Below are 24,952 nucleotides of genomic sequence, written 5' to 3' on the forward strand. Positions count from 1 at the left end.
ACACAATGTTTTCCTGGCACATCGCTTCAAATCCAAAATGGCAAATTTCGATGAAAGGCTAGTGACAGAGGCAAAGATACTCAGATTAATACAAAGATGTGCAATTAAATTACAATTAGTGCTGGACAGAACGCCTTTTTGGTTATCGTAAAGTCAGTAATAACAGGCACAACCCTTCTTCCATCAGTAGTGTCTCATCGAGCATAGCCATCTGAAAGCTGAACAATCATCTGAGCAATTCGCTTTCTCTGCTGTGATATTGTTAGGTATGCAACACCGACCAAATACTGCCACCTACGGACTACGAAAATATCGACAGAGCGATGGAACCGGCCATCTGAGCATAAATGCATTTTGGTCACTGACAGCACCGGCTTGTAAGTGTACTGTAAACAGGGCTTACTCCTCACCCTCACTGTAGGACTAGAATGTGTGCTGGGGGGGGGCGCTGATGGTAGGCATTGAAAGATTTCAGACCCCACCTACTGTACTCAGTAATCCTCCCCTCACTACTCCACTGCTAGATGTGGGCTGTTGTGGGCGTGGCCATTTTTTGACCCCACTCCACCTCTCATTGAATAATCCACTGCTGGTCGTGGGACTGGGTGTAGACTATTGTGGGCGTGGCCATTTTTTGACCCCACTCCACCTCTCATTGAATAATCCACTGCTGGTCGTGGGACTGGGTGTGGACTATTGTGGGCGTGGCCATTTTTTCCGACCCTCCCCACCTCCCATATTCAGTAATCTTACACTTGCTGCAGAAAATGGGATGAGTGGCTTTATTGTCCTTGCTAGCTGTAGAGTCTGTTGGCTGAAAGAGAAGATTTAATTTTAGCAATGCAACACAAATTAACATAAGACACGAATAGAGTATTAGTGAAAATAAGATGGATTCCAAGGCATAAAATTATACTGGCTTACAAGATTGCTGATAAATTGGCACAGAAGCATTGAATAAAGAGCAAGTAGGTTTAGAATTACCTCTGGGACAAAATTAAATTCAAAATTTAATCAAAAAATTAATTATAAATGAGTGGCAAGTAGAATGGTAATACAGCAGTAAGAGAAGACATTTATATCAATTAAACTGTTAGTCAAGGATATAAATAAATGTAACAGTCAGCCAAGGAGAGATGACATTACCAGTGATAGACGTCGGTTAGGACACTGAGGATTACATCAGTGTTTATAGGATATTGAAAGATGGGGGTGGGGGGGAGTGAGAAACATGACAACTCTTTATAACATAATGTAAAAAGTTTGGGAAGTACCATTGGAAACTAATGGACAAATCTAGTTAAAAAGGAAAGTCTTTTATAATTTTAGTGAAATTATCAAGATGATTGTAGAGAATAGATTTTTATTAAGATCAGTGATGATATATTTAAATGATACAGGAAAAACAGAAGACTTTTGAGAAGATAAAATGATTTTAAAATAAATCATGGGAAGGGATAAAGTCTTTTGTTCAGAATGTTGCAGAAATTTATCACAGAAAGAAACAATCAATCAAACTGCCATATGACTGGACAAAAGAAGATGAGAAGGGGCGGAGACTGACGTGGGCGTGTCAGATCCTGCCTTCCTTCCTCCCTGCCAGATAAAGTGGGGACAGAGCTGGGCGTGTCAGACCCTGCCTCCCCTCTTTCCTACCAGAGGGGCGGGGACTGAAGCAGGCATGTTAGACCCTGCCTCCCCTCCCCCTCCTTGCCAGATTGAGTGGAGACTAACATGGGCGTGTCAGACCATAGACCCTACCCATCCTCTATACCAGATGGGGCGTGGACTGAGGTGGGCATGTCAGACCCTACCCTTCCTCCGCCCTACCAGATGGAGCAGGGAATGAGGTTGGCATGTCAGACCCTGCCTCCCCTCCTCACTGCCAGATTGGGTTGGGACTGATGTGGGCATGTAAGATCCTGCCTTCCTTCCTCCCTGCCAGATGAAGTGGGGACAGAGCTGGGCGTGTCAGACCCTGCCTCCCCTCTTTCCTACCAGAGGGGCGGGGACTGAAGCAGGCGTGTCAGACCCTGCCTCCCCTCCCCCTCCTTGCCAGATTAAGTGGGGACTAACATGGGCGTGTCAGACCATAGACCCTACCCCTCCTCCTCCTGACCAGATGGAGCAGGGAATGAGGTTGGCATGCCAGACCCTGCCTCCCCTCCTCACTGCCAGATTGGGTGAGGACTGATGTGGGCCTGTCACACCCTGCCTCCCACATTCAATATTCAGATGTCAGAAGTTCAGATTACTGTAGGTGTTAGCGTGGGTCTGGTTTGGAGGAAACAGTTAAACTTAGGGGGCTAGGGTTCAGTAAATACTAAAGGTCACGTCAAATTACACAACTTTTCCAGCGATTTTCATTCGTAGCTTTCACTTACATAAATCTAGAGAGCTGAAGGCCTGTCATGTAGTCTGAGACACCTAATAACTCACACCAACTACCCCATGATCCCTGCGACTGAAGATGGCTCTCATGCACACAGAGTCCTAACAAACAATGAGTATAAAGCAGAGACAAGGAGTAAGGAATGCTCTTATTTAATTATTTATACGCACGTCATCTTGTTATAACTTATTTACTATCACATTGCATGTATTCATTTATTTATTCATTCATTTAATTTTTTCCAAAATGTTCCTTCATAGGAGAGACGCTGGAGAGGAGGATCTAAAATAGGAAAAGATAAACCTCCAAGAGACACTTGAGTAGCTCAGCGTGTGATGCGGTGACAGTGTCCTCTCAGGTCTGCCCCACAGGTGATGACCAGGGTCTGAAGTGGTTATAAGGGAAAGTCCTATGTAGGAAATGGGGCAGACATACTGGGAGCAGGTGGCAGGCCAGGAAGTCACATTCTAAACTAGGAGGGCTTTGAAAGGTCCAGCAAGTCTACTGGGAGGGTGGCATTAAGGAAGGCAGAGGCTGCGTTATGACAACTGGATGAATTGGGTAGGCAGCTGACACCACGGTGGCTGAGGTGGTAACTGAAACGGAGCCTTGAGATCGGTGACTGCACGTTAAGGTGTGGTGGGAGACATGGAGGCAGGCAGCGAGTGAGCTGTGCGAGTCACACAGAGACGACTTCCTCTCAGGTCTAGCCGAAATCGGCGATGGGGTCACTTCTTATCATTTGCTCTCAAGGAAGGCATGTGAGGATTGCCGCTGGAGCACACTGGCCAATTCTTCTCGGCTAAATGGACCCTTTCTTTGATGTCCCTGGTGACGCACTGCAAAGCTATGAGCTGCACTTTTGCTCGGATTCCTTGCATTGCGTGACGCTCTTTGCTCAAACGGCCGCCTTTCGGCTTCTCTGCTGTTAGCGGGAGTACGGAGGATGCCATCATGTTGACCAGCTCCATGTCGGCTTCTTTTGCAGGGACGACTTCGATGGTGACCGTGTCCATGAAGGAGGTGGTCAAGGTGCTACGTGGGACAACAGCTAACATCCCCTGTGAGGCCTTCATCTCGGAGGAGACCAACAACACATTTGTGCAGTGGTTCATTGTAAGTGGACAGAAAGTGTGAGCAGTCAAATGGGGAATGGAGTGGGCAGTAGAAAAGGGTGGGCTTCAGTTAATTGGTCTGTCTTATACAGCACCTTTCATCCTAAAAGCATAAGAACAATTAAAGATGTAAAAAAGACAAGGATGGGAGAACAATGATGGGGGTTTTAAAAGTCCCTGTCCATCTCTCATTTCACCAGTCCACTTGCACTACTCTGCACTGGACAGCAGGTGGGCCACTGCCCAGGAGAAAAGAGGCCAAGATGGCAAACTGGCAGAAGCACACAGCTGCACACTCATGGAATTGCACGGTCACATCTGCACACATCCATCCACTCAAAAGAACCCCGGGGTCCAGCATAAATAAATAAAATACGTGCATGGAGACACGTCCTCCCACAACCCTGAAGTGAACCGGCCCTGAACAGCTGTGGGTATGCAAGTTAGCGATGCCAGTGTGCCCTCCAATGGACATGCAGCACATATACACCTACTGCCACCCTGCATTGGATTAAATGCCACCAGCTGTCCCCTCCACCCCACCCATGATTAGCTGGTTAAGAAGATGGATGGGTGGATGGCAAATGTATCTGGTGTGCATTAGTGGCTCCTCCAGTGGACTGGCATTCAGTTTCTCACTTCACACCAAGTCCTGCCAGGGTGGGCTCCACCAACCATTACCCCTAGTTGAACAATATCCACTTCAAGAAAAGGACAAGTGTTCCTGTATCTGTGTGTCCATCTGGTTGCCATGTCTGTCATTTCAATGGGTGGCACATCACAAACATTTGTAGTAATAAAATGTGTTGCATGTGTCATTCCAACAGATGGAGCATCATAAACATTTGTAGTCGATATTGTCCAGCGAAATTCTCCCCTTGTGTGTTCATTCAGATTCCAGTTCAGTTCCAGTTCACGTTTACCTTCATGTACATGAAGTCCAGTGAAATTCTTATACATCTGACCATAGAGTTTTACAAGTCCAACATGGAGCTTATAGTTAGGACCCTCCAGACTTAATTTCCCTGGAAGCGGCCAGTCAAAAGTTCCAATGGTCCAATGTCAGAACTGGTATGCGTTCAGTACGTGTGCCAACGTGTACCAGTAGACAGGCTTACTATGAAGTGCACACATGGACTCCATGGCACCCATTCAAACTCACACATCTGTACACACACACACACGATTAGCTCAAAAGTATACAGAACTGACACCCGGACCCCCATGTATACACATGAACAGTTGTAGGGTATACAGTCATATGTCACACAGATGGACATTAAATACACACACACACGACAAGTGCTCTCACGGTCACACAGGCTCACCTTCTTCTTCTTCCTCAGATGGGTCCGAGTCACAGAGAGAGGATCTACTACATGGGGGGTCCAGTGAGCATTGCAGACAATGGCACGGAGTACACCAACAGGATCAGCATGAGCCAGGACTACACGCTGACCATCAGGGACGTGACCCTTCAGGACCACCGAGTCTTCTTCTGTCAGGTCGGAGCAGTGTCAGCAGGCAACGGAGAGAGCAGGACAGAACTGCTCGTGTTTGGTAGGCTTCCTTCGAGTTGTCCTCTTACCCGCTGACCCTTGTGGCCACTTCTACTCAATGGGGGGGTCTTCTCCTTCTTCTTCTTCTTCTTCTTCTTTCAGCTAAGCCAGAGCCTCCAGAAATTGAAGGCACACACACCGGAATTTCAGTTCTTGAAACGGACCCCTCCAAGGTACTGACCACAAGGTCAAATCAGTGTCCTGTACCCTTTGGGCAGCCACTGAGCAGCTTCAAATGTCACATTGTGTGTCTCTTCCAGATCGCCACCTGCACAGCCAGGAATGGATACCCATCACTCAACATCACCTGGTATCGGAACCAGCAGCCATTCGTGGACAGTGAGTACTGTGGATGGGAAAGGCGGGGAGACCACACTAGACTGCCCCCGGAAGGGAGCCGTGTTGGGGGTCACAATCTGTAAGGCGCTGATTGCCACTGTATAGTCTCCAGTATACCGTATATCCTCCCAATTACAACATGTGGACTTCAGAGTGAAGCGCCCTTTAGGTGGACCAACAAGCTTTGTGGATCTCAGTACACTGACCCGGATCACTACAGGCCCCCATTAAAGCGTCCTCCAGGCCATTAGGCCCAACTGTAAGGACCATACCAAGTTTACCCAGGAGTGATGCCCATTATAGATGGACCCCCAGTTCTGACTTCATCATTACACTGTCCCCCTCCAGGCTGTAAAACCCCACATGTTACAGTGAAGCCCTAGAAGTTCATTAAGGCCTTTACTGCGTGAAGACCCCTTTGGCCAGGTCATCAGCCTTGGCGTTCCCCACCCTAAACTGAATCCCCACAAAAAAAGCCCTTTTAGGGGGCTCACATTCTGTTACGCCAGCATTGCCACTTTACAGTCCCCAGTATATAACCTGCCAATTATACTATGCAGACCCCAGAGTGAAGCCTCACTTAGGTTGACCACCAGCTATGGCACCTCCCCTCAGCTGAAAGACCCTCCTCATTATGTGACCACCAGCGCATTATACCCTGATAGCCACAATCCATCGTTCACACTTCAAGACCCTTTACTGTAGTGGCTCCAGGGTGAAGACCCCTTTGGTCAGTGGAGTTCCCCACCATAAACTGACCCCCTAAGTGAAATGCTTTTAGATGACTCCCCCAGTTTGTTAACTCATGATTACCACTGCCCCAAAACTAAAAGGCCCTCAAAGGCCTAAGACTCAAAATGAGACCCCCCCTGTTTAGGTGGACCCCCATTTCTCTTTTGTGATCATCTTTTTTTTTTAATAAATGAATTCAGAACAATTAATGAGAATTCATCATACTATTTTATAACAAATATATTAATCTGCCAGAACAGCAGCCCACCTCCATTGATGCCCTTAGCCGACCCACCAAAAACTTAGTAGCCCCCCATTCTTCGAATGTCTTGCTTCACTGACCTGTAGGTTCCTCTGCAGGATCCCAGAGTGAGACCCTCACTAATAACGTTCCCTGGCTTCTGTCATATGTACGGGTGGACACTGTGGCCACTCCGAGCCCAGCCAAGCTGGGGTCCTCTGTTGCTGGCTGGCCAGCCCACTCTGGCCAATTGACCAGTCAAGTTCTCCCAGTCTGACTTGCTCTGTCTTTTATGGTTCTGTTCAGGTGGAAATGTGGCTACTCAGGTCACGAAAGAAGCCAGCGGTCTGTTCACGGTCACCAGCTCGCTGTACTACAAAGTGACCAAGGAGGACATCAACTCCGATTTCTACTGCGAGGTCAGCTATTTGACACCAGAGGGCGAGAGCATGATGGAGTCGGAGCACATCCACGTCGACGTCTATTGTAAGCAGGCCCCCTGAGTTGCATCCTCACACCAGTTCACCAAGGCTGACCACATGCAGGCAGACAGACAGATGGCTGACATGTGGCTTGTGTTCAGTGACAGCAGGGAGCCATAGTAAGGCTTACCCAGACTGGGCACTCCTTGGGCAGACCCATTGATCTTGTGTGGTCATTTCTCTGTCTCCTGATGTTCTGCAGATCCAGTGGAGAAGGTGAAGCTGACAGTGGACTCTCCGTCAGGACCCATCAAGGAGGGCGACATGGTGACGCTGCGCTGTCATGGAGATGGGAACCCAGAGTTGCCTTACAGCTTCACCAGAGTCATGGTGAGGGGCATGTAGTGGTTCAATGCCAGTGGGCATACTTCGGTAATCTTCAGCAATCTTTGAAGCTCAAGGGTTTTGTCTTAGTGACGCCACCTCCGCCCCAAAATGGCAGCATAATTTATATGGTGATGAACCTCAAAACTGGCAGAATGACAGACCTAGTGCCATCTTCTAGACCGGCAATATAAATAATGTATACAGTAATGCTCTGACCACTGGCACCCCAAGATTACCAGCTCTACATACAGGGTGGTCCATATACACATATCATTACAAATACAGAAAAAAACACAAACAGTGGCATACAATGTGGTACAGTACACAACAACCCCACTGTTAATTAGGGGCACCAGTCCAAGACTGCCAGCCTAATTAATATATGACATTAAACATACAGTGCGGCCGAAAACCTAATGAATGCATGGCATGAACCCTCCATCTCAGCTGTGTATTGTACAGAGTGGGCAAAATTTAATGTTACAGCCTACCCACTGGCATACAGAGTATTAAACACTGGCACACCAAAGAGTGGCAGATAGGTTAAAGCAAATGGTGATCTCCCCCAAATTAGCCATGCAAGATACAAACTGACCACCATAACTACCACACAATATGTTACACAACCACACACATATTTAAAACTGGCACCCCCAAGTCTGACAGTCTAACTAATATACAGTCATGTGAAAACATTAGGACACCCTTTGAAAGCATGTGGTTTTTTGTAACATTTTTAATAAATGGTTATTTCATCTCCGTTTCAACAATACAGAGAGATTAAAGTAATCCAACTAAACAAAGAAAACTGAAGAAAAGTCTTTTCAAGATCTTCTGTAAATGTCATTCTACAAAAATGCCTATTCTAACTGAGGAAAAAGATAGGACACCCTTGCCCCTAATAGCGAGTGTTACCTCCTTTGGCTGAAATAACTGCAGTGAGACGGTTCTTGTAGCCATCTACCAGTCTTCGACATCGGTCTGAGGAAATTTTACCCCACTCCTCAATGCAGAACTTTTTCAGCTGTGAGATGTTTGAGGGGTTTCTTGCACGTACAGCCCTTTTCAAGTCACCCCACAGCATCTCAATGGGATTCAAATCTGGACTTTGACTTGGCCATTCCAGGACTCTCCATTTCTTCTTTTTCAGCCAATCTTTGGTTGATTTACTAGTATGTTTTGGGTCATTGTCATGTTGCATGGTCCAGTTCCGCTTCAGCTTTAATTTTCTAACTGATGGTCTCACATGTTCTTCAAGCACCTTCTGATACACAGTAGAATTCATCGTGGATTCTATGATGGTGAGCTGACCAGGTCCTGCTGCAGCAAAGCAGCCCCAAACCATGACACTTCCACCTCCATGCTTCACAGTTGGTATGAGGTTCTTTTCTTGGAATGCTGTGTTTGGTTTACGCCAAACATGTCCTCTGCTGTTGTGTCCAAATAATTCAATTTTGGACTCATCTGTCCAAAGAACATTATTCCAGAAGTCCTGGTCTTTGTCAACTTTATCTCTGGCAAATGTCAGTCTGGCCTCGATGTTTCTCTTGGAAAGCAAAGGTTTCCTCCTTGCACACCTCCCATGCAAGTTAAACTTGTACAGTCTCTTTCTGATTGTAGAGGCATGTACTTCTACATCAACAGTAGCCAGAGCCTGCTGTAGTTCTCGAGATGACACTTTAGGGTTTTGGAGACCTCTTTTAGCATCTTGCGGTCTGCTCTTGGGGTGAACTTGCTGGGGCGACCAGTCCTGGGCATGTTGGCAGTTGTTTTGAAAGCCCTCCACTTGTAGACTATCTTCCGGACAGTGGAATGGCTGATTTCAAAATCTTTTGAGATCTTTTTAAATCCCTTCCCAGACTCATAGGCTGCTACAATCTTTTTTCTGAAGTCCTCTGACAGCTCTTTTGTTCTCACCATGGTGCTCACTCTCACTTCAACAGTCAGGAGCACACCAAACTAAATGTCTGAGGTTTAAATAGGGCAAGCCTCATTCAACATGCAGAGTAACGATCTACTAATTATGTGCACCTGGTGTGATATACCTGTGTGAGATCTGAGCCAATTTAAGAGGGAATACATGTGAGGGTGTCCTATCTTTTCCTCAGTTAGAATAGGCATTTTTGTAGAATGACATTTACAGAAGATCTTGAAAAGACTTTTCTTCAGTTTTCTTTGTTTAGTTGGATTACTTTAATCTCTCTGTATTGTTGAAACGGAGATGAAATAACCATTTATTAAAAATGTTACAAAAAACCACATGCTTTCAAAGGGTGTCCTAATGTTTTCACATGACTGTATGTGGTGATGCTCCCAAATCAGCCATGGTGAGCACCCACCCAACTGGCATATATTAAAGAAGCATGCAGAGTCAGCACCTACCTGGCATATTTTAAATGTTGGCATCCTCAAAGACTGGCAGACTAACAAATGTATGCGGCGATGCTGCCAGAGTGGCCATGTGATACACAGAATGACCACTCCAGATACCATACAGCAAATTAGCGCCCCCGTGTGGTCTAATGTATATTTCATACTTGTGTCTCTGAAGACTGGCATATTAACTCGGATTGCAGTGATCCTCCTAAATCAGCCATGTAATACCCAGAGTGACCACCATAACTACCACACAATATGTTACAACACACCCATGTATTAAAGACTGGCATGTCCAAGTTTGATAGTCTAACCAATATCAGTCATGAGCACCCACCCAACTGGCATATATTAAAAAAGGGCACCTACCCAAAAACAGCAACCTAAATAAAATAAAAGGTGATCCTCCTCAGCTTAGCCATGGAAGTGGGCAGAGTCAGCAACTACTTGGCATATTTTAAAAGCTGGCACCCTCAAAGACTGGCAGTGCTGCCAGAGTGGTCATGTTATATGCTAAATGACCTCACTAGATACCATACAGCACATTACTGCCCCCATGTGGTCTACTGTATATTACACACTCGTGCCAATGAAGACTGGCAGATTAACTTATGTTTCTGGTGATCACTGGCCATGTAATAATAATAATTATTATATTATTATTTTTATTTGATTGATGATTTTATCCAAGGTGGCTTACAACATCTGAGACAGAATTGGTTGCATTTCTTTTGTTTTTCCAGTTGGCGCACAAGCTGGTGAAGTGACTTGCTCAGGGTCACACAGTGTCAGTAGTGGGATTTGAACCCACAACCTCAGAGCATGAAGTCCAAAGTCTTCACCTAATGTGCAGAGCTGCTATGCCAACTGGCATTTAATATGAAGGGATGTCCCCATGATTGGCAGTCTACTACAGGGTGATCTCTGTGCACAAGCCATTTAATATACGGAGTGATCCCCTCCACTACAATACAGGGTTACCGTCCCCCAAATGCCAAATAATTAACAAAAAGTACCCTCCAAGGCTGGCAGCCCACCTAATATGCAGGGTGATGCCGCCAGAGCAGCCATTTTTATACACCTGGCGGGTCCCTCCACCTCATAACTGGCACATAACTAAAAGGGTCGCCTGTCAGTATTGCCAGCCTAATTAGTAGAGACAGTGACCCCTTTATATGTAAGGAGAGACCACATCCAACATTAAACAGGGGTCATCTTCAGCAGAGTAGAGGGCTGACTGGCATGTATTACAAATTGTCATGTTACATGGGTTGGGCACCTTTGCCCCTTAACTGGCATATGTTGTGCCATAGGGCACCACTCTCTAGGACTGGCACGTTCATCTACTGACTGATCTCCCTGGATGAAGAGTCACCCCCAGTCTTGAGTTATGGTGGGTATTGTGCCCCCCAGTGGTAAGAATGCAGATTGACTCATTCACACCCATTTGGAGCATATCATGGAGGATCAATGCACCCCCACCACCAGATTTTTATTTTCATTTCCAGTGTGGTCTAAAGAGATGCCACACAATGCCTCCCCAATCCTGCAGCATTCTGCTCTGCCACCAGCATACCCGGCCCCCATGTTTCACAGAGTGCTTTCTCCCTTAACAGCATGACGATCAAGAAGAGGATCTGATCTCTGAAGGAAACATGGTGGTCCTACCCAGCGTGACACGGGTGGATGGTGGCGTCTATCACTGTAAGGTCTTCGATTATGACCAAGATCTTGAGATTCAGGACGACGTGAAGATTGATGTGAACTGTGAGTACAGCTAGGGGGTACAAAGGTCACGAGGGGCAGAGTCTCCCCAAGACCCTCAGCCTCGAGAGCCGGACGCTGCATAATGTGCTCATTATCTGTTTGTGCTTTTCCAGTCATGGACCCCATTGTACTAACCCCAGGAAATCTGTCCGAAGTTGATGTGGGAAAAAGTGTGACGGTGGCCTGCAATGCTCTATCCTCTGGTCAGAGCAAACGCATCTCCTGGAGTAAGGTGGGCACGGCGTGTAGACGTCAGGCAAAGGTTTGACTCTGGGCAAAAATATTCACAGCAGAGTGGCAACTACACAAAGGGCAATGTCCACAGCCAGGGGGCGCTCTCTCGTAGGAATAGCTGGCACACACTTTACATACATTAGAACACTCTAGACGAGAACAGGCCATTCATCCCAACAAAGCTCGCCAGTCCTATCCAATTATTTCCTCCAAGAAAACATCAAGTCGAGTTTTGAAAGACCATAAAGTCTTACTGACTACCACACTACTTGTTCTCTTATTCCAAGTGTCTATCGTTCTTTGTGTAAAGAAAAACTTCCCAATGTTTGTGCGAAATTTACCCTTTCACAAGTTTCCAATTGTGTCCCCGTGTTCTTGATGAGCTCATTTTAAAATAACAGTCTCGAGCCACTGGACTCATGCCCTTCATAATTTTAAACACTTCAATCATGTCTCCTCTTAATCTTCTTCTGTTTAAACTGTAAAGGCTCAGCTCTTTTAATCTTTCCCCATATCTTATCCCCTGTAGCCCCTCAATCAGCCCAGTCGCTCTTCTCTGGACCTTTTCTTGTGCTGTTGTGTCCTTTTTGTAGCCTGGAGACCAAAACTGCCCCCAGTACTCCAGATGAGGCCTCACCAGTGTGTTATAAAACTTGAGCGTAACCTCCTGTGACTTGTACTCCACACATCAAGGCGCTATATAATCTGACATTCTGTTAGCCTTCTTAATGGCTTCTGAACACTGTCTGGAAGTCGATAGCTAAGAGTCCACTATGACTCCTAAATCCTTCTCATAAAGTGGACTCTCGATTTTCCGACCGCCCATTGTGTATTCAAACCTAACATTTTTACTTCCTGTGTGTAATTCTTTACATTTACTGACATTAAATTTCATCTGCCACAAATCTGCCCAAGTCTGTCTGCTGTCCAAGTCCTTCTGTGATGATATAACGGATTCCAAATTATCTGCTAATCCACCTATCTTGGTACCAACTGCAAACTTAACCAGCTTGTTACTTATATTCCTATATAAATCATTTCTATATATTAAAAATAGCAGCAGCCCCAGCACTGCCCCCTGCTGGTCACCACTCTTAACATCGGCCAGTTCTGATGAGGTTCCTCACACCATCATCCTCTGCTTCCTGTGTCTGAGCCAATTCTGCACCCATCTAAAAATATCACCCTGAACTCCCACTTCTTTTAATTTGATGATCAAATGCTTTCTGACATCTACACATATGGGGCACTATGAGCTGGTTGTGACTATGTGGGTTCTGGCTCCACGCTCCCTTTGATGTTTGGGAACCCTTGAACCCAACACCGTCGATAATGTTACCGAGTGAGCTAGTCAGTGGAGGAAAATAATTCCAGCAAGGGGAAGGTAAAAGTGCAACAGTGCTTTTATTAAAAACAGTCAACAAAAACAAGTGTTCAAATAAATAGTGCAGTTCATTCAAAAGTTCAGTAAATAAATAATCCATAAAAAGAACGTGGGAGTAAAACCAATATACTGTATAGAAAAAAACAATCCTTTAAAACGAGAGGTTAAAATCTTCTTTAGGAAGCAATCTTTAAAACAATAACAAATCCGGTGCTTTTCTGTTAGCGTCTCACCTGCTTATCCCGTTTGGGCTTAGCAGCAGGCAAGACGCTCTCTGCAGCTGCCCTCCTACAACACACGCGAGACTGGAGACCTCCCGATCCCTGGCTTCGGTCTGGCACTCATCCCAGTCCCCGAGAACTTGGTTACCCCAATAGCCAGGACGCACACATTGGGGACTCCACCACCAAGCCTCCCGACTTCCGCTGCCTTTCCACGGCCTTCTGCGGCTCGTCGCTTTCCTCTAGGCACTCCCGCTACCTGGTCACTCAGCGGGAGCAACCTCAACTCAAACGTCTGGGTGTCGGCCTAACACCCAGCTTCCTCGCAGCTGCGCTCGATCGCGCGCTCACCACATGCACGCACCGCGTGTCTGTCTCTCTCCGGCACCGCCTGCTTCCACACTCGCTCCCTGTAACCTCCGTCCTCTTTTTATCCTCTCTCCATTTTTTTCCTTTCTCCACACAACTGACTCGCGCTTCTTTTAAAACGCGAGGGGCCATCACAGCTGTAGCATTAGCCACGGGAGCAATCACGAATATGGGCAGTTCCTCACCTGTGCACACGGTGAGAAACGCCCACATCGACGACTGCCCCGCGGCTCGCTACAACAACGCCCCCCTCACGAAGCCGCCTCGGGTGCGGTGATTATTTAAAATGAATGGCCTTTTCTCAATGAGCTGTGGACCCATAACACCACACTGGTACAGTCATGCAGTGCCCACATGCCTGGAAGTTCTTACCAGCCACATGGCCAGGGGGCACTCTAACAAACAAGGGTAGACCTCAAAGGAACTCACAGTGATGCACATGCAGGGGGCACCATTTCATAGCAACAGCCACACCATGGGGGAACCATCATACACCAGTTAACACCCACATGCCAAAGAGTTCTTAGACCCCAAAAAACAACCCGGGGGGTGGAGCTTTCATACAAAAAGGGACCCTCACACCTGCCCAGGGACATCATCATATGTATTTACTAAAGGAGGGCCCCTACTGAAAACCCCCTGTGGCCTTATACTGTACTGGAGATGCCTGATCACATCAACCAATGCCCAGACTCCACCAGTTTTCATGCCATCTATGATGCCAACACATTGAAGATGCTCTAATACTTAGCATTTTCAAGAGCCCACTACCTAAAACCCACCAAACTAGGAGAGACAAGCTGACAGATGACCTCAGTCCTGTGCATCCACACCATGCCCATATTTTGTCCCTTGAATGGCACACTCTGCCACTGACCTTTTTCTGCCAACAATGGCTCAATTGTCCAGGTTTCGATAAATAATTCACTCTGCCTCTCCTTCTCACTCCCAGGATGGCACTGAAATTAGCAATCACAACAACATGACCCTCCAGAACGTCTCATTCGAGTCATCAGGACTTTACACCTGTGCAGTAAGCATACCCGACGTGCCAGGCCTTGAAGAAACCAAGTCCATCCAGGTCACAGTAAGAGGCAAGTTGCATAGTTCTTCAATTCCAGAAGGTCCACTCATGTGAGCAGGTGGCTCTGTGCCCAACTGAATTGCTTTGTCGCTCCACTTTTTGCAGGAAAGCCCATACTGGATGCCCCCGCAGACCCAGTAGAAGGCCGCCTTGGCACCAAGATCAACCTGACCTGCAGGGCCAGAGGATTCCCGGAGCCGAAGATCACGTGGCAGGTGGCAGATGGCACAGAGGTAGGTGCGCCTCAAAGGCAGTGCTGCCCTCTGCTGGTGTTAATGGGTACCACAACTCCTTAAGAACTTGAGAAAAGGAAAGATCCCAGCACAAACTTGACCTAAGAAGACGGGCAATCACACATTTGTTTGAGAAGCAAGGCAACCACACGGATTGGCAGAGATTTACAAATATATGAACCGAAAAGCTTATTCACTCGGCAATTGGCACATTGACTCCTGGTTATGTTTCATATCTCGTCAGCATTCTTTACACACACAGGTGAGGTACAGGAAAGAACGTTACGTTTATAACAGCGAGAGAGCGGACAGAGCGTTTGCTCCTCATCCTCCATGTGCTCTAAACTTGCTCTTGCAATTCCACAATTCAAACTCATTCGATACAAATGAAAGTATAGAGTGTTAAAAAATGGATTTCAATTTTAACCTTAATTGAAATATTTAGTTGTTTTTAACAGCTTTTAATTCTGATGCGTTAATCGATTTTAATAGACTGTTCAACAACAGGATAACAAGAAAAACAAAAGAATATTTTATTTAAGGTCAAAATTTAGTTTTGAAATTTTGGATTTCCTTTTTTCTTAGTCTGATCCCATTTTCTATCAAATTCAAAACCGTTTATGGTCTTACCTTTCTTTGTAAATTCTTCTCCAGGAAAATCTCCGTCACTTTCTTGTAAAAGTCCTCCTTATTTTCCTTTAATTTTAAAAGTCTTAATCTTCCGTTTTGGCAGTCACTTGGAACAAAAAATAAAAATAAACGGACCGCTGCAGTGCACTTGACTTTCCGCTGTCGCTAACTTCTTGGCGCCGAGAGCCTCTGCGGAGAAGAACAGCAGCAACGAGCACCGGTTTGGCTCACATGCGCCCCCGTCAGGGCAGCACGGTACGGTCTGCCTCATCTTGCGCCTTTTCACTGCGGTTTTATAATCGAGCCATCCATCCATTATCCAACCCACTATATCCTAACTACAGGGTCACGGGGTCTGCTGGAGCCAATCCCAGCCAACACTGGGTGCAAGGCAGGAGCAAACCCCGGGCAGGGCGCGCGCGCACACACACCCACACACCAAGCACACACTAGGGACAATTTAGGATCGCCAACACACCTAACCTGCAAGTCTTTGGACTGTGGGAGGAAACCCACGCAGACACGGGGAGAACATGCAAACTCCACGCAGGGAGGACCCGGGAAGCGAACCCAGGTCTCCTTTTTATGTCCGATCAGCAAGACTAAATAAGTCACACACAGTCATTAAAGATATTAGCCTGACTGTGGAAAGTCAGGGTGTGTAATGAACGTGCCTACAAACATTATATCGGCGACACACAGTGAGACAGCAGCAGCCACGCGCCGCACACATCAAGTCACTGTGTGATGGGACAGCGTAGTCCGAGGTTCTCCCCTTTCAGCGATTTTGACTATCAAATGACCAGAATCATACAGGAAACAAATTTATAGCACAGATTAGTGGACACATTTATTTTAGGTTATCATTATTCGTTTTGGTTTTTTTTTTAACTTTTCATGATAACTGCCTCCCCTGAGCGCACCTCCCTGCTTGCGTGGACCCCGCTCAGATATGCTGACCAAGACTACTATTGCCACGGGGTGCACTTACTTTTTCACAAAACTGCTGCCTCCAAGAGATGCTTCTTATCGTCTCCTGGCAAAGCTCTAGAGCTCAAAACAAAGTCCGAGCAGAATGAGAGCCCACGTCTGGACATCTTTTAATTCTTTTTTGCAGGATCCAGTTCATAAAAGTGACGAGAAGGGCGTTTCAAGCTCCCTGCCAGTTGTTTTGGCCGATGGTCTTCAGGTCAGCTGCATTGCAACTAACAGCCTGGGCAGCGCCGAACACCACTTCAGCTTCAGTATCGGTGAGTGTGGCCGGTGGTCCCGTTCCAGTAAGTCGATCAAATTTTAGCAGTGGGATAAATGAATCCTGACAGCGTAGCAAGAATCATTGGAGGGTCTTGATGGCTTGTTGCTGGTGGCAGAGATGTGGATGACCTAAATTCAAACCTTAGCCAGGTCTGCGTGGAGTTTCTTTTTTTTTTTTCTCTCTTATCCTGTCTCCCCCAAACAACATAAAGAGATTTGTTATAAACACGGACCTGCACCACGTGTCCGTGAAGAAACTCCTAAAAATGCTGCCATGAATGGCTAAGGTGTTTGCTTTTTTATACATGCATTTCAATCTTACAACCACAAGAGGTCACCAGTGATACGCGAATGCCCAAAATCCTGTACTCTTACCAGTTGCGTTTCAAAGCTGTACCGCTAGAGGTCACCAGTGATACTTCTATTTCCAATGAGGTGCTTCTTCACTTGGGTGGCACGGTGGCGTAGTGGGTAGCGCTGCTCCCTCGCAGTTAGGAGACCTGGGTTTGATTCCCAGGTCCTCCCTGCATGTCTGCGTGGGTTTCCTCCCTCAGTCCAAAGACATGCAGGTTAGGTGCATTGGTGATTCTAAATTGTCCCTAGTGTGTGCGTGTATGCCCTGCGGTGGGTTGGCGCCCTGCCTGGGGTTTGTTTACAGCCTTGCGCCCTGTGTTGGCTGGGATTGGCTCCAGCAGACCCCCGTGACCCTGTAGTTAGGATAGAGCGGGTTGGATAATGTGACTTCATTTAGTGACTCATTAGGTCCACTAGAGCAGGGGTGGGCAATGTCAGTCCTGGAGGGCCGCAGTGGCTGCAGGTTTTTGTTCCAGCTCAGTTTCTTAATGAGCAGTCAATTATTGCTGATGACGCACTTACTACTTAATAGTTTGATGCTTCATTTTCGTGGTCTTGCTTGTTAAGTTTCCCCTCCCTTAATTGCTTATTTCAATCTTAAACTGCTGCATTCAGTGTGTTAATGGCTCCTTATTAGCAATAAGATGACAAAGCGGCCAGCAGTTCTCCATCTAGCTTGTGTCCATGTGTGTTTGTCATGCACTTTTTGATTTGATTTAATAAAACACTTAATAGAAAAATGTGACAGACTGAAAATGATCAGTTTTAGGCTTCAAATCATTTGGATGATGTTCATGGAAAGGAAAAAGATCTACAAAATAAGAACCTAACATTGTAGACTAACAAGCCATAAAATTAACTAAGGTCTGAGATTGGTAACGATTGGCTTCTAATGAAACAATTGGGTTGCAATGAAAACCTGCAGCCACTGCGGCTCTCAAGGACTGACTTTGCCCACCCCTGCACTAGAGCGTGGGCAGTGATGGACCATGTCGGCGAGGGGATAATGTGCAGGCCATTGGGATACAAAGGAGACCCCCCAGGGGGCCTGGGGTAAAGGATGGTGGATTCTTGTACCCATCCCAGGTTCCAAGAATTTTGCCAATACAGCACCTTCAGAAAGTATTTGGGCCTCTTCAGTCAGTCATTGTCCAACTCACTACAGTAATCCCTCCTCGATCGCGAGGGTTGTGTTCCAGACCCCTAACTGCGATAGGTGAAAATCCGCGAAGTAGAAACCATATGTTTATATGGTTATTTTTATATATTTTAAGCCCTTAGAAACTCTCCCACACTGTTTATAAATAGTCCTTGCAGTTATACAGCATAAACCCTTTGTATTCTCTTAGATATTAGGTAAGATTCATTGAAATTATGTATGTAAACACTGTTTATATACAGTAAAACCTAAATATTATTTTAAAGATATCGAGTGTCTCCGATATCACATATGTTACAGCCATTACGATAGACAGACCACCAGTAATAAATACGTACAATGCAAGAAAAATTGCATACAGTAAATGTGTGTACAGTGACACTAAACGTACGTACATGTACTAAGTACTGTAAGTAGAAAATGAATTATGGTTACTCACCAACAATGACTTGTCCGTTTACGAGGAGTTTAATTTTACTGCACAACAAAGGAGAGCGTTACAGCTCTTGTAAAGGAGACACTTCAGGCGATTGTGTAGCACCGCCGTTGTTGTTCATCCGACAGTCTTCAATCCAAATCCCTAAAGCAGATTCCATCCAGACTACTGCCTTATTACATCCACTTACAACTTGTTTTGCACCGCGGTTAAAAGGACACTGCGGCCGTAGATCTTATACTCCTTTCCTACTTTTTAAATAAAAAGAATCGTAGCCTCATTGATGCTGTAATGGCGTCCTACAGCGGTGTAGCTTTTCCTTCCTTCAACAAATCCAAAACGTTTACCTTTTCGGCAATCGTTAACATCTTCCGTTGGCGCTTGGGCACAGACCCTGAAGCAGTAGCAGGAGCAGATCGTTTTGGAGACTTAATGAAGGGCTTTACACAGCGAAACACGTTGATGCTGAATGAGCGAGACGAGACTTCCTGGTTAACACTGTTATTCAGCACACAGGAACTTAACTGCGTGTTCTGATTGGTTAGCTTCTCAGCCATCCGCCAATAGCGTCCCTTGTATGAAAGCAACTGGGCAAACCAAATAAGGAAGCATGTACAGGAAGTAAAAATACCCATTGTCCACAGAGCCCGCGAAGCAGCGAAAAATCCGCGTTATATATTTAGTTATGCTTGAATATAAAATCCGTGATAGAGTGAAGCCGCGAAAGTCGAAGCGCGATTTAGCGAGGGATTACTGTATATCCGAACACAGGATCACGGGGGACCTTTTCACTTTTGTCACATTCTGTTATGTCACAGCCCTGTACTAAAAACATTTACATTTATTATTTTACATCATTAAGTGACACTCAACACCCCAGAATGACAAAGTGGTAACCGAATTGCGTGAATATTTGAGAAGGTATTCAAGATAAAATAAATGAAACATGCCAGTGACACAAATGTTCAGACTCTTTGCTTTGGCTCAGGTGCATCCCATTCCATTGGTGATCATTGAGATGTTTGGAGTCCCACATGTGGTCAATTCAATTGATTGAAGGTATTCACTTGTCTATAAACGGTGCCACGGCTAAGCTAAAACCAGGCTGTGAATTTGAAGGAGCTGCCAAAACCGAGTCATCTGCTTGTAGAAGCTCCATTGGTAGTAGGGGAGCCCGGGATTCCTGGGAATGAAACTGCTGTAATTCCCGGGAAACCAGGAACGGCCAAGCTCGCATATATAGCGTGTAAAAGTGTAAAAATCGATCAAGAAATAACCACAGTTATAGTTGAAAAAAATTAAGTGGCACGGTTTTTTGGTCCACGGTGTAGTGTGTTGCAGATTAAATCAGTCAACAACAGACCAGCAGCAGTCGTCAGTCTCTCGGCTCTCAGTAAGACTGAGCACAGTGGACTGGGAGGAGTCTGCACTCTGCAGCTCACGAATGCCGGGACGGGGCAGACTTCATTGACGTCTGTCAGACAACAGCTTTGAACAGCAACTTGAAATTGCAATGCGTCAGTCTGTTACATCCACATTACCTGTGCCAAGACACTTGTCATCACAGAATGATGACAAGAAACTGGATGCATCAGTAAAAGCTGAAGTAACGGCAAACGCAGGCGTTGTTTAGATCAAGTGTATCTGATGACTGTGCCGCCTACTCCAGTGGAGGCAGAGCGTGCTTTCTCAGCGGCTGGCGTACTCTGCACGAAGGTGCGCACGCTGGACACGTTGTGCTTTCTACGCTCTTATTATCGCAGCTAACTAGATACATGTACTTATATGACAGCATGAACTGCTTGTAGATAAGGTTAGTCTTTTATTGGTGTCAACATATTGCAGTAGTTTTATTAAAAATAAGTGGTGGTCGTTCTAAAACCGTTCACATGTGAGATGCCCGTGCACTGTGTCATCCCTGGGAGACCGGGATTATTGGGAATGACATGTGGGATTCCCAAATTCCCGGGAATGGATTCCCTAACTGGTAGCCCTTGTCATTTTAAATAGCCAAATCATCTGAAGACTGGAGCTCCATTGGTATTCCTGGTCTTCTTTAAAAACTGAATCATCTGCTTGTAGAAGCTCCACTGGTAGCCCTTGTCATTTTAAAAAGCCAAATCATCTGTGTGATATAGCGGGTCCGCGGCTTCCGAAAAAAGTCAGGTTTTTTTTAAATCCGTATAGCCGTGTCGTTCTCCGTGGGCGCGATTGCACAACCGCGGGGAGTTAATGGGGTGATTGGAGCGAGTCGCACCTGCACGTGAGGGTGCGGTCGTTCTTGTTTGCCTCATTGGCTTCCTGCCAGTACCGTCGCTCCCTATACGCAGAGTACGCAGTCTCCGTAGGGCACCAACTCCCAGGGGGGCACCATCCCAGCTGCTCAAAAAATCGTTTTTATATATAATAATAATAAATTAATATTAATAATATACAAATAAACAAAAATATAAACGTATATATTGCATTTTACGGTGAACGCAGAGTAGGCTAAGCACACGTGATGACGCGCGCGCCCTCATGTATTTACTTTTATTTGAATAAAGTTCTATTTTGGCCCCTATTGTAGGTGTTTTTTTTTTATTATTTTATTTCTACTTCCGTAATATCTGGGGGAGGCGGCACAACAGTAAATTTCTGCTTAGGGCACCCATTTGGCCAGCAGCGACCCTGCTTCCTGCGGTGTGTAATTAAGGCGCTGTGCTCACGGAGGCAGACGGGGGGATATGTGTATATATAAACGGAGGTAGACCAGAGTGGGAGAAAAAAGTTATGATAAATCATGGAAAAAGAGAGGATAAATCGTAGAAAAAGATAAGATAAATTGGAAAGAAATCATGAAGAAAAAGAATTGAGAAAGGTTGATGGAGAGAGAAAAGCGGATGCAGTAAAAGGTCGGAAAAAGCAGTCAGTTGGTGACGATCCGGCCACCTGAAAGGTGGAAACGCCATGAGCTGGAGTCCCGCGAAGGAGCGTTATTCTGTTGCGCTCTAGGGGCTAGTTCGCCTCACTGAATGTACCAGTGAGTGGGGTGAGCAGGAGAGGTGCCCTCCCGAAGGATCTGAGGAGCGACTGCGGGTGCGCGAAGGATCGAGGGAGGAGAGTTGACCTCGGCGGTCTGGCAGTGACTTCCCGATGGAGGTTAACTGAAGGAGCTCGTGGTTGTTGGTCTCCGAGTAATGGTGAGCCGGGGAGAAAGAGACGGAGGTGGGCTGGAGAGTAAACGGAGCGAAAGAGACTGCGTTTTAATTGCTGCATATATTAACCTTGCGTTTTAAAGGATTTATTTATTGTTGATTTTAACCCCACTGGACACTTGATTTTATGGAATTATTTATTGAACTTTGACTTTGCACTTTTTGGTTTTTGATTGTTTTGAATAAAAGCACTTTATGGAATATCCCCTGGCCTTGAGAGATTTGTCCCAATGTGTCCGCTCATCTCGGTGACATTATCGACGGTGTTGGGTTCAAGGGCTCCTGAACAGCAATAGGAGCATGGAGTCGAACCCGCATCGCCACAATCTGTAGTCTGGGGCTCGATTGGTAATCCTGGTATTCTTTAGGTGTTCCATTGGTAGGTCTTTTCTTCTTTAAAAGCCAAATCGTCAGCAGACTGGAGCTCCATTAGTAGTCCTTGTCTTTATTTTTCGAGTTTCTGTATCCATGACTATGTCAAACACTAAAGGGCTTTGGAGTGAACCTCGATGGACTTCAACTGTCATCGTCACCATGTAGTCATTCACGGATGACCATTTTACAAGCCATTCCTCCTGTTAAGGGTGATGCATAGTGACGTAGTAAGAGGCTCGTCTGTGATGGAGCACAGGGTGGTCTATACGGACCTTATAGAGGGTCCTATGTTATGATACAAATGGGCCCAGACCCTGTAAGTGGCACACTGCAGTGAAGGTGTGCCATAGGGGTAGATGCTGGCTGTGCAGGTAGGGTCAGGTGAACTGAATATTGTAATCCATCTGCAGTGCGGACAGGGGATATTCACGATAAATAACTTTCGCTATGGTGTAATATATGAATACAGAGGTTTAGAGGGTCCTTATTGTCACAAGTACAGAGTTAAGTGATCTCCTGCTTCCTTCTGCTAACCGGCACGCAGCACGTCGCTGCTCTCCAGTGCCGTGATTATCGACTACAAGTAGAAGAATCAATAAAATAAAAAGTTAATCAGAGGGGCTGCACAGATGACCTGAAATTCCTCATATTTCCTGAACGGTCAGGCCAGCCCACTTCCTGCGATACCTGGCAGTCCTGTGGTTGGGGTGGCACATGTTTGTGTTAAGTACTCGGCCCCCCTTGTGATTTTATCTTCTCTTGACTTGCAGTTCCCGATATCAAGAGCACCACCGTGCCTGGCAGTAAAAGTAAGTGCTGCCACCTTTCTTTCTCTCGCACTTTTATTTAAAGAAGTTCTTGTATTAACGTCCTTTCATTTTCTTTTTTTTTTTGTCCCTCCAACTCGTAGTTGAAACGCTGAAGAAAGGTGAGTAGCATTTCACTTCCAAACATATCAGCCAGCCTGCCCACTTTGGCTAAGGTAATGCCCACCTCTTGGTGGCAGTGGTGGTGATGACCTGTGCCCGTGGTTGGTCTGGCGATTGGGGTATCTCATAATCCCTCTGAAGCTGCTGTGTTGTAAGCTCACGGTTCTTTTCTTAGCAGAAAGTAAAGGTGTGATTATTGTGGGCATCATCGTGGGCATCCTGCTGCTGGCCATCCTGGGAAGCGTCCTCTACTTCTTGTACAAGAAAGGCAAGATTGCATGCGGCCGATCCGGCAAGCAAGAAATGTAAGTACGAAACGACCCACCCAGAACAGCAGGTAACCCCCCCACTGCTCAACGTGGACACACAGGCCACCCAGTACAGCTAATAACCTCCACATGTCCAATTATTAGAGGAAGGACCCCCAGCCCCTGTAAACTCAAGTCTCACACTCCCACTTCATCCATTGAATCCCACTGCATACTCGGATCACTCAGTCATTGACCCCAAGGGTCAGCTGCAGTGTTTGAGGAGCTGGCGATGATCCCATGTTCACCCCGTCTCTGTACTGTACATACGCTGGGGGTTAGCGTCACTGCAGTGTGCCCCCCAGTGCTGGCATACTAACATTCCACCAAAGACTGAGTGCAATCTCGGTGGGCTTCTCAGAGTCAGAGAAGGGGAATAAAGTTGCATACTAACTTAGACCACCTACTGAGTTGAGCTGAGTAGACTGAGGAGTAACACGAGGCTGAAACAAGACTAGCCACATACAGTATCAGCTGAGCTTGGTGTTCATCTTGTTCTGCTGTGTGGTCTCACAGAGACCTGAAGATCGTCTCCTCCTTGTGCCCTTCTGTGTAGCCTGGTCCTTGATCTGCTGCTGGCAAGGTCCTCTGTCAGGTACACTGCAATGGACCCCTGATCTTCACACCTTGTGGTATGGAGGGTCCATGGCTTAGTAGATAATGGTCAGTTTTTAAATAAATAAACACAGTGCAAATGGAAATTATTCACAGCGCATCACTTTTTCCACATTTTGTCATGTTACAGGTCTTATTCTAAAATGGATTAAATTCAATTTTTTCCTCAGAATTCTACACACAACACCCCATAATGACAACGTGAAAAAAGTTTTACTTGAGGTTTTTGCAAATTTATTAAAAATAAAAAAACTGAGAAATCATATGTACATAAGTATTCACAGCCTTTGCTCAATACTTTGTCGATGCACCTTTGGCACCAATTACAGCCTCTTAGCCACTTCGTTAGTCACTTCCCAGTTCAGCCCATTGACTCCCCAGCTACTCCATAAACGAGCTCCCTATCTGTCAACTGACTTATGACTGTTATGACCTGAGGTCCAAGTTTAGTCACCCAACATTAATGTGTTCTGATGTCCCTTCAGAGTTCAGGCACAGATACCCAGTACTCATCTGCTGTTCACCCAGCTTGGCTACTGGCACAAGTGCGCTGTTACATAAACTTCCAATTTGGCCATTGCCTTCCTGTATCCATTTCATGCCTGCTGATGCCACACCTCCCAATTCACCCACTCACTCCCAGTTTAATCCATAAATGAGCTCCTTATTGGGTGGCACGGTGGTGCAGTGGGTAGCGCTGCTGCCTCGCAGTTAGGAGACCCGTCTGGGTTCGCTTCCCAGGTCCTCCCCATGCCTGCGTGGGTTTCCTCCCACAGTCCAAAGACATGCAGGTTAGGTGGATTAGCAATTCTAAATTGACCTTGGATTGTGTGTGTGCCC

General features: G+C 46.1%; 1 protein-coding gene across 2 annotated transcripts in view; it reads left to right on the forward strand.

Moving 5' to 3' along the window:
- LOC120535975 (cell surface glycoprotein MUC18-like) overlaps positions 1–24,952 on the forward strand; it is a 74,905-nt gene that overhangs the window by 47,853 nt on the left and 2,100 nt on the right. Inside the window, exons 2-15 of one of the 2 annotated variants that reach the window (XM_039764226.1) lie at positions 3,381–3,508; positions 4,854–5,067; positions 5,169–5,239; positions 5,327–5,405; positions 6,685–6,864; positions 7,063–7,190; positions 11,180–11,330; positions 11,444–11,562; positions 14,491–14,632; positions 14,728–14,855; positions 16,603–16,735; positions 23,031–23,069; positions 23,171–23,188; positions 23,365–23,494. In XM_039764226.1, the coding sequence (XP_039620160.1) occupies positions 3,381–3,508; positions 4,854–5,067; positions 5,169–5,239; positions 5,327–5,405; positions 6,685–6,864; positions 7,063–7,190; positions 11,180–11,330; positions 11,444–11,562; positions 14,491–14,632; positions 14,728–14,855; positions 16,603–16,735; positions 23,031–23,069; positions 23,171–23,188; positions 23,365–23,494 (1,660 nt within the window). The remainder of the gene's footprint in view (positions 1–3,380; positions 3,509–4,853; positions 5,068–5,168; positions 5,240–5,326; positions 5,406–6,684; positions 6,865–7,062; positions 7,191–11,179; positions 11,331–11,443; positions 11,563–14,490; positions 14,633–14,727; positions 14,856–16,602; positions 16,736–23,030; positions 23,070–23,170; positions 23,189–23,364; positions 23,495–24,952) is intronic. The other variant, XM_039764227.1, reaches the window with a different exon arrangement.

This window comes from Polypterus senegalus, chromosome 9, assembly GCF_016835505.1.
Source record: "Polypterus senegalus isolate Bchr_013 chromosome 9, ASM1683550v1, whole genome shotgun sequence".
In the NCBI taxonomy this organism is placed as follows: domain Eukaryota; kingdom Metazoa; phylum Chordata; class Cladistia; order Polypteriformes; family Polypteridae; genus Polypterus; species Polypterus senegalus.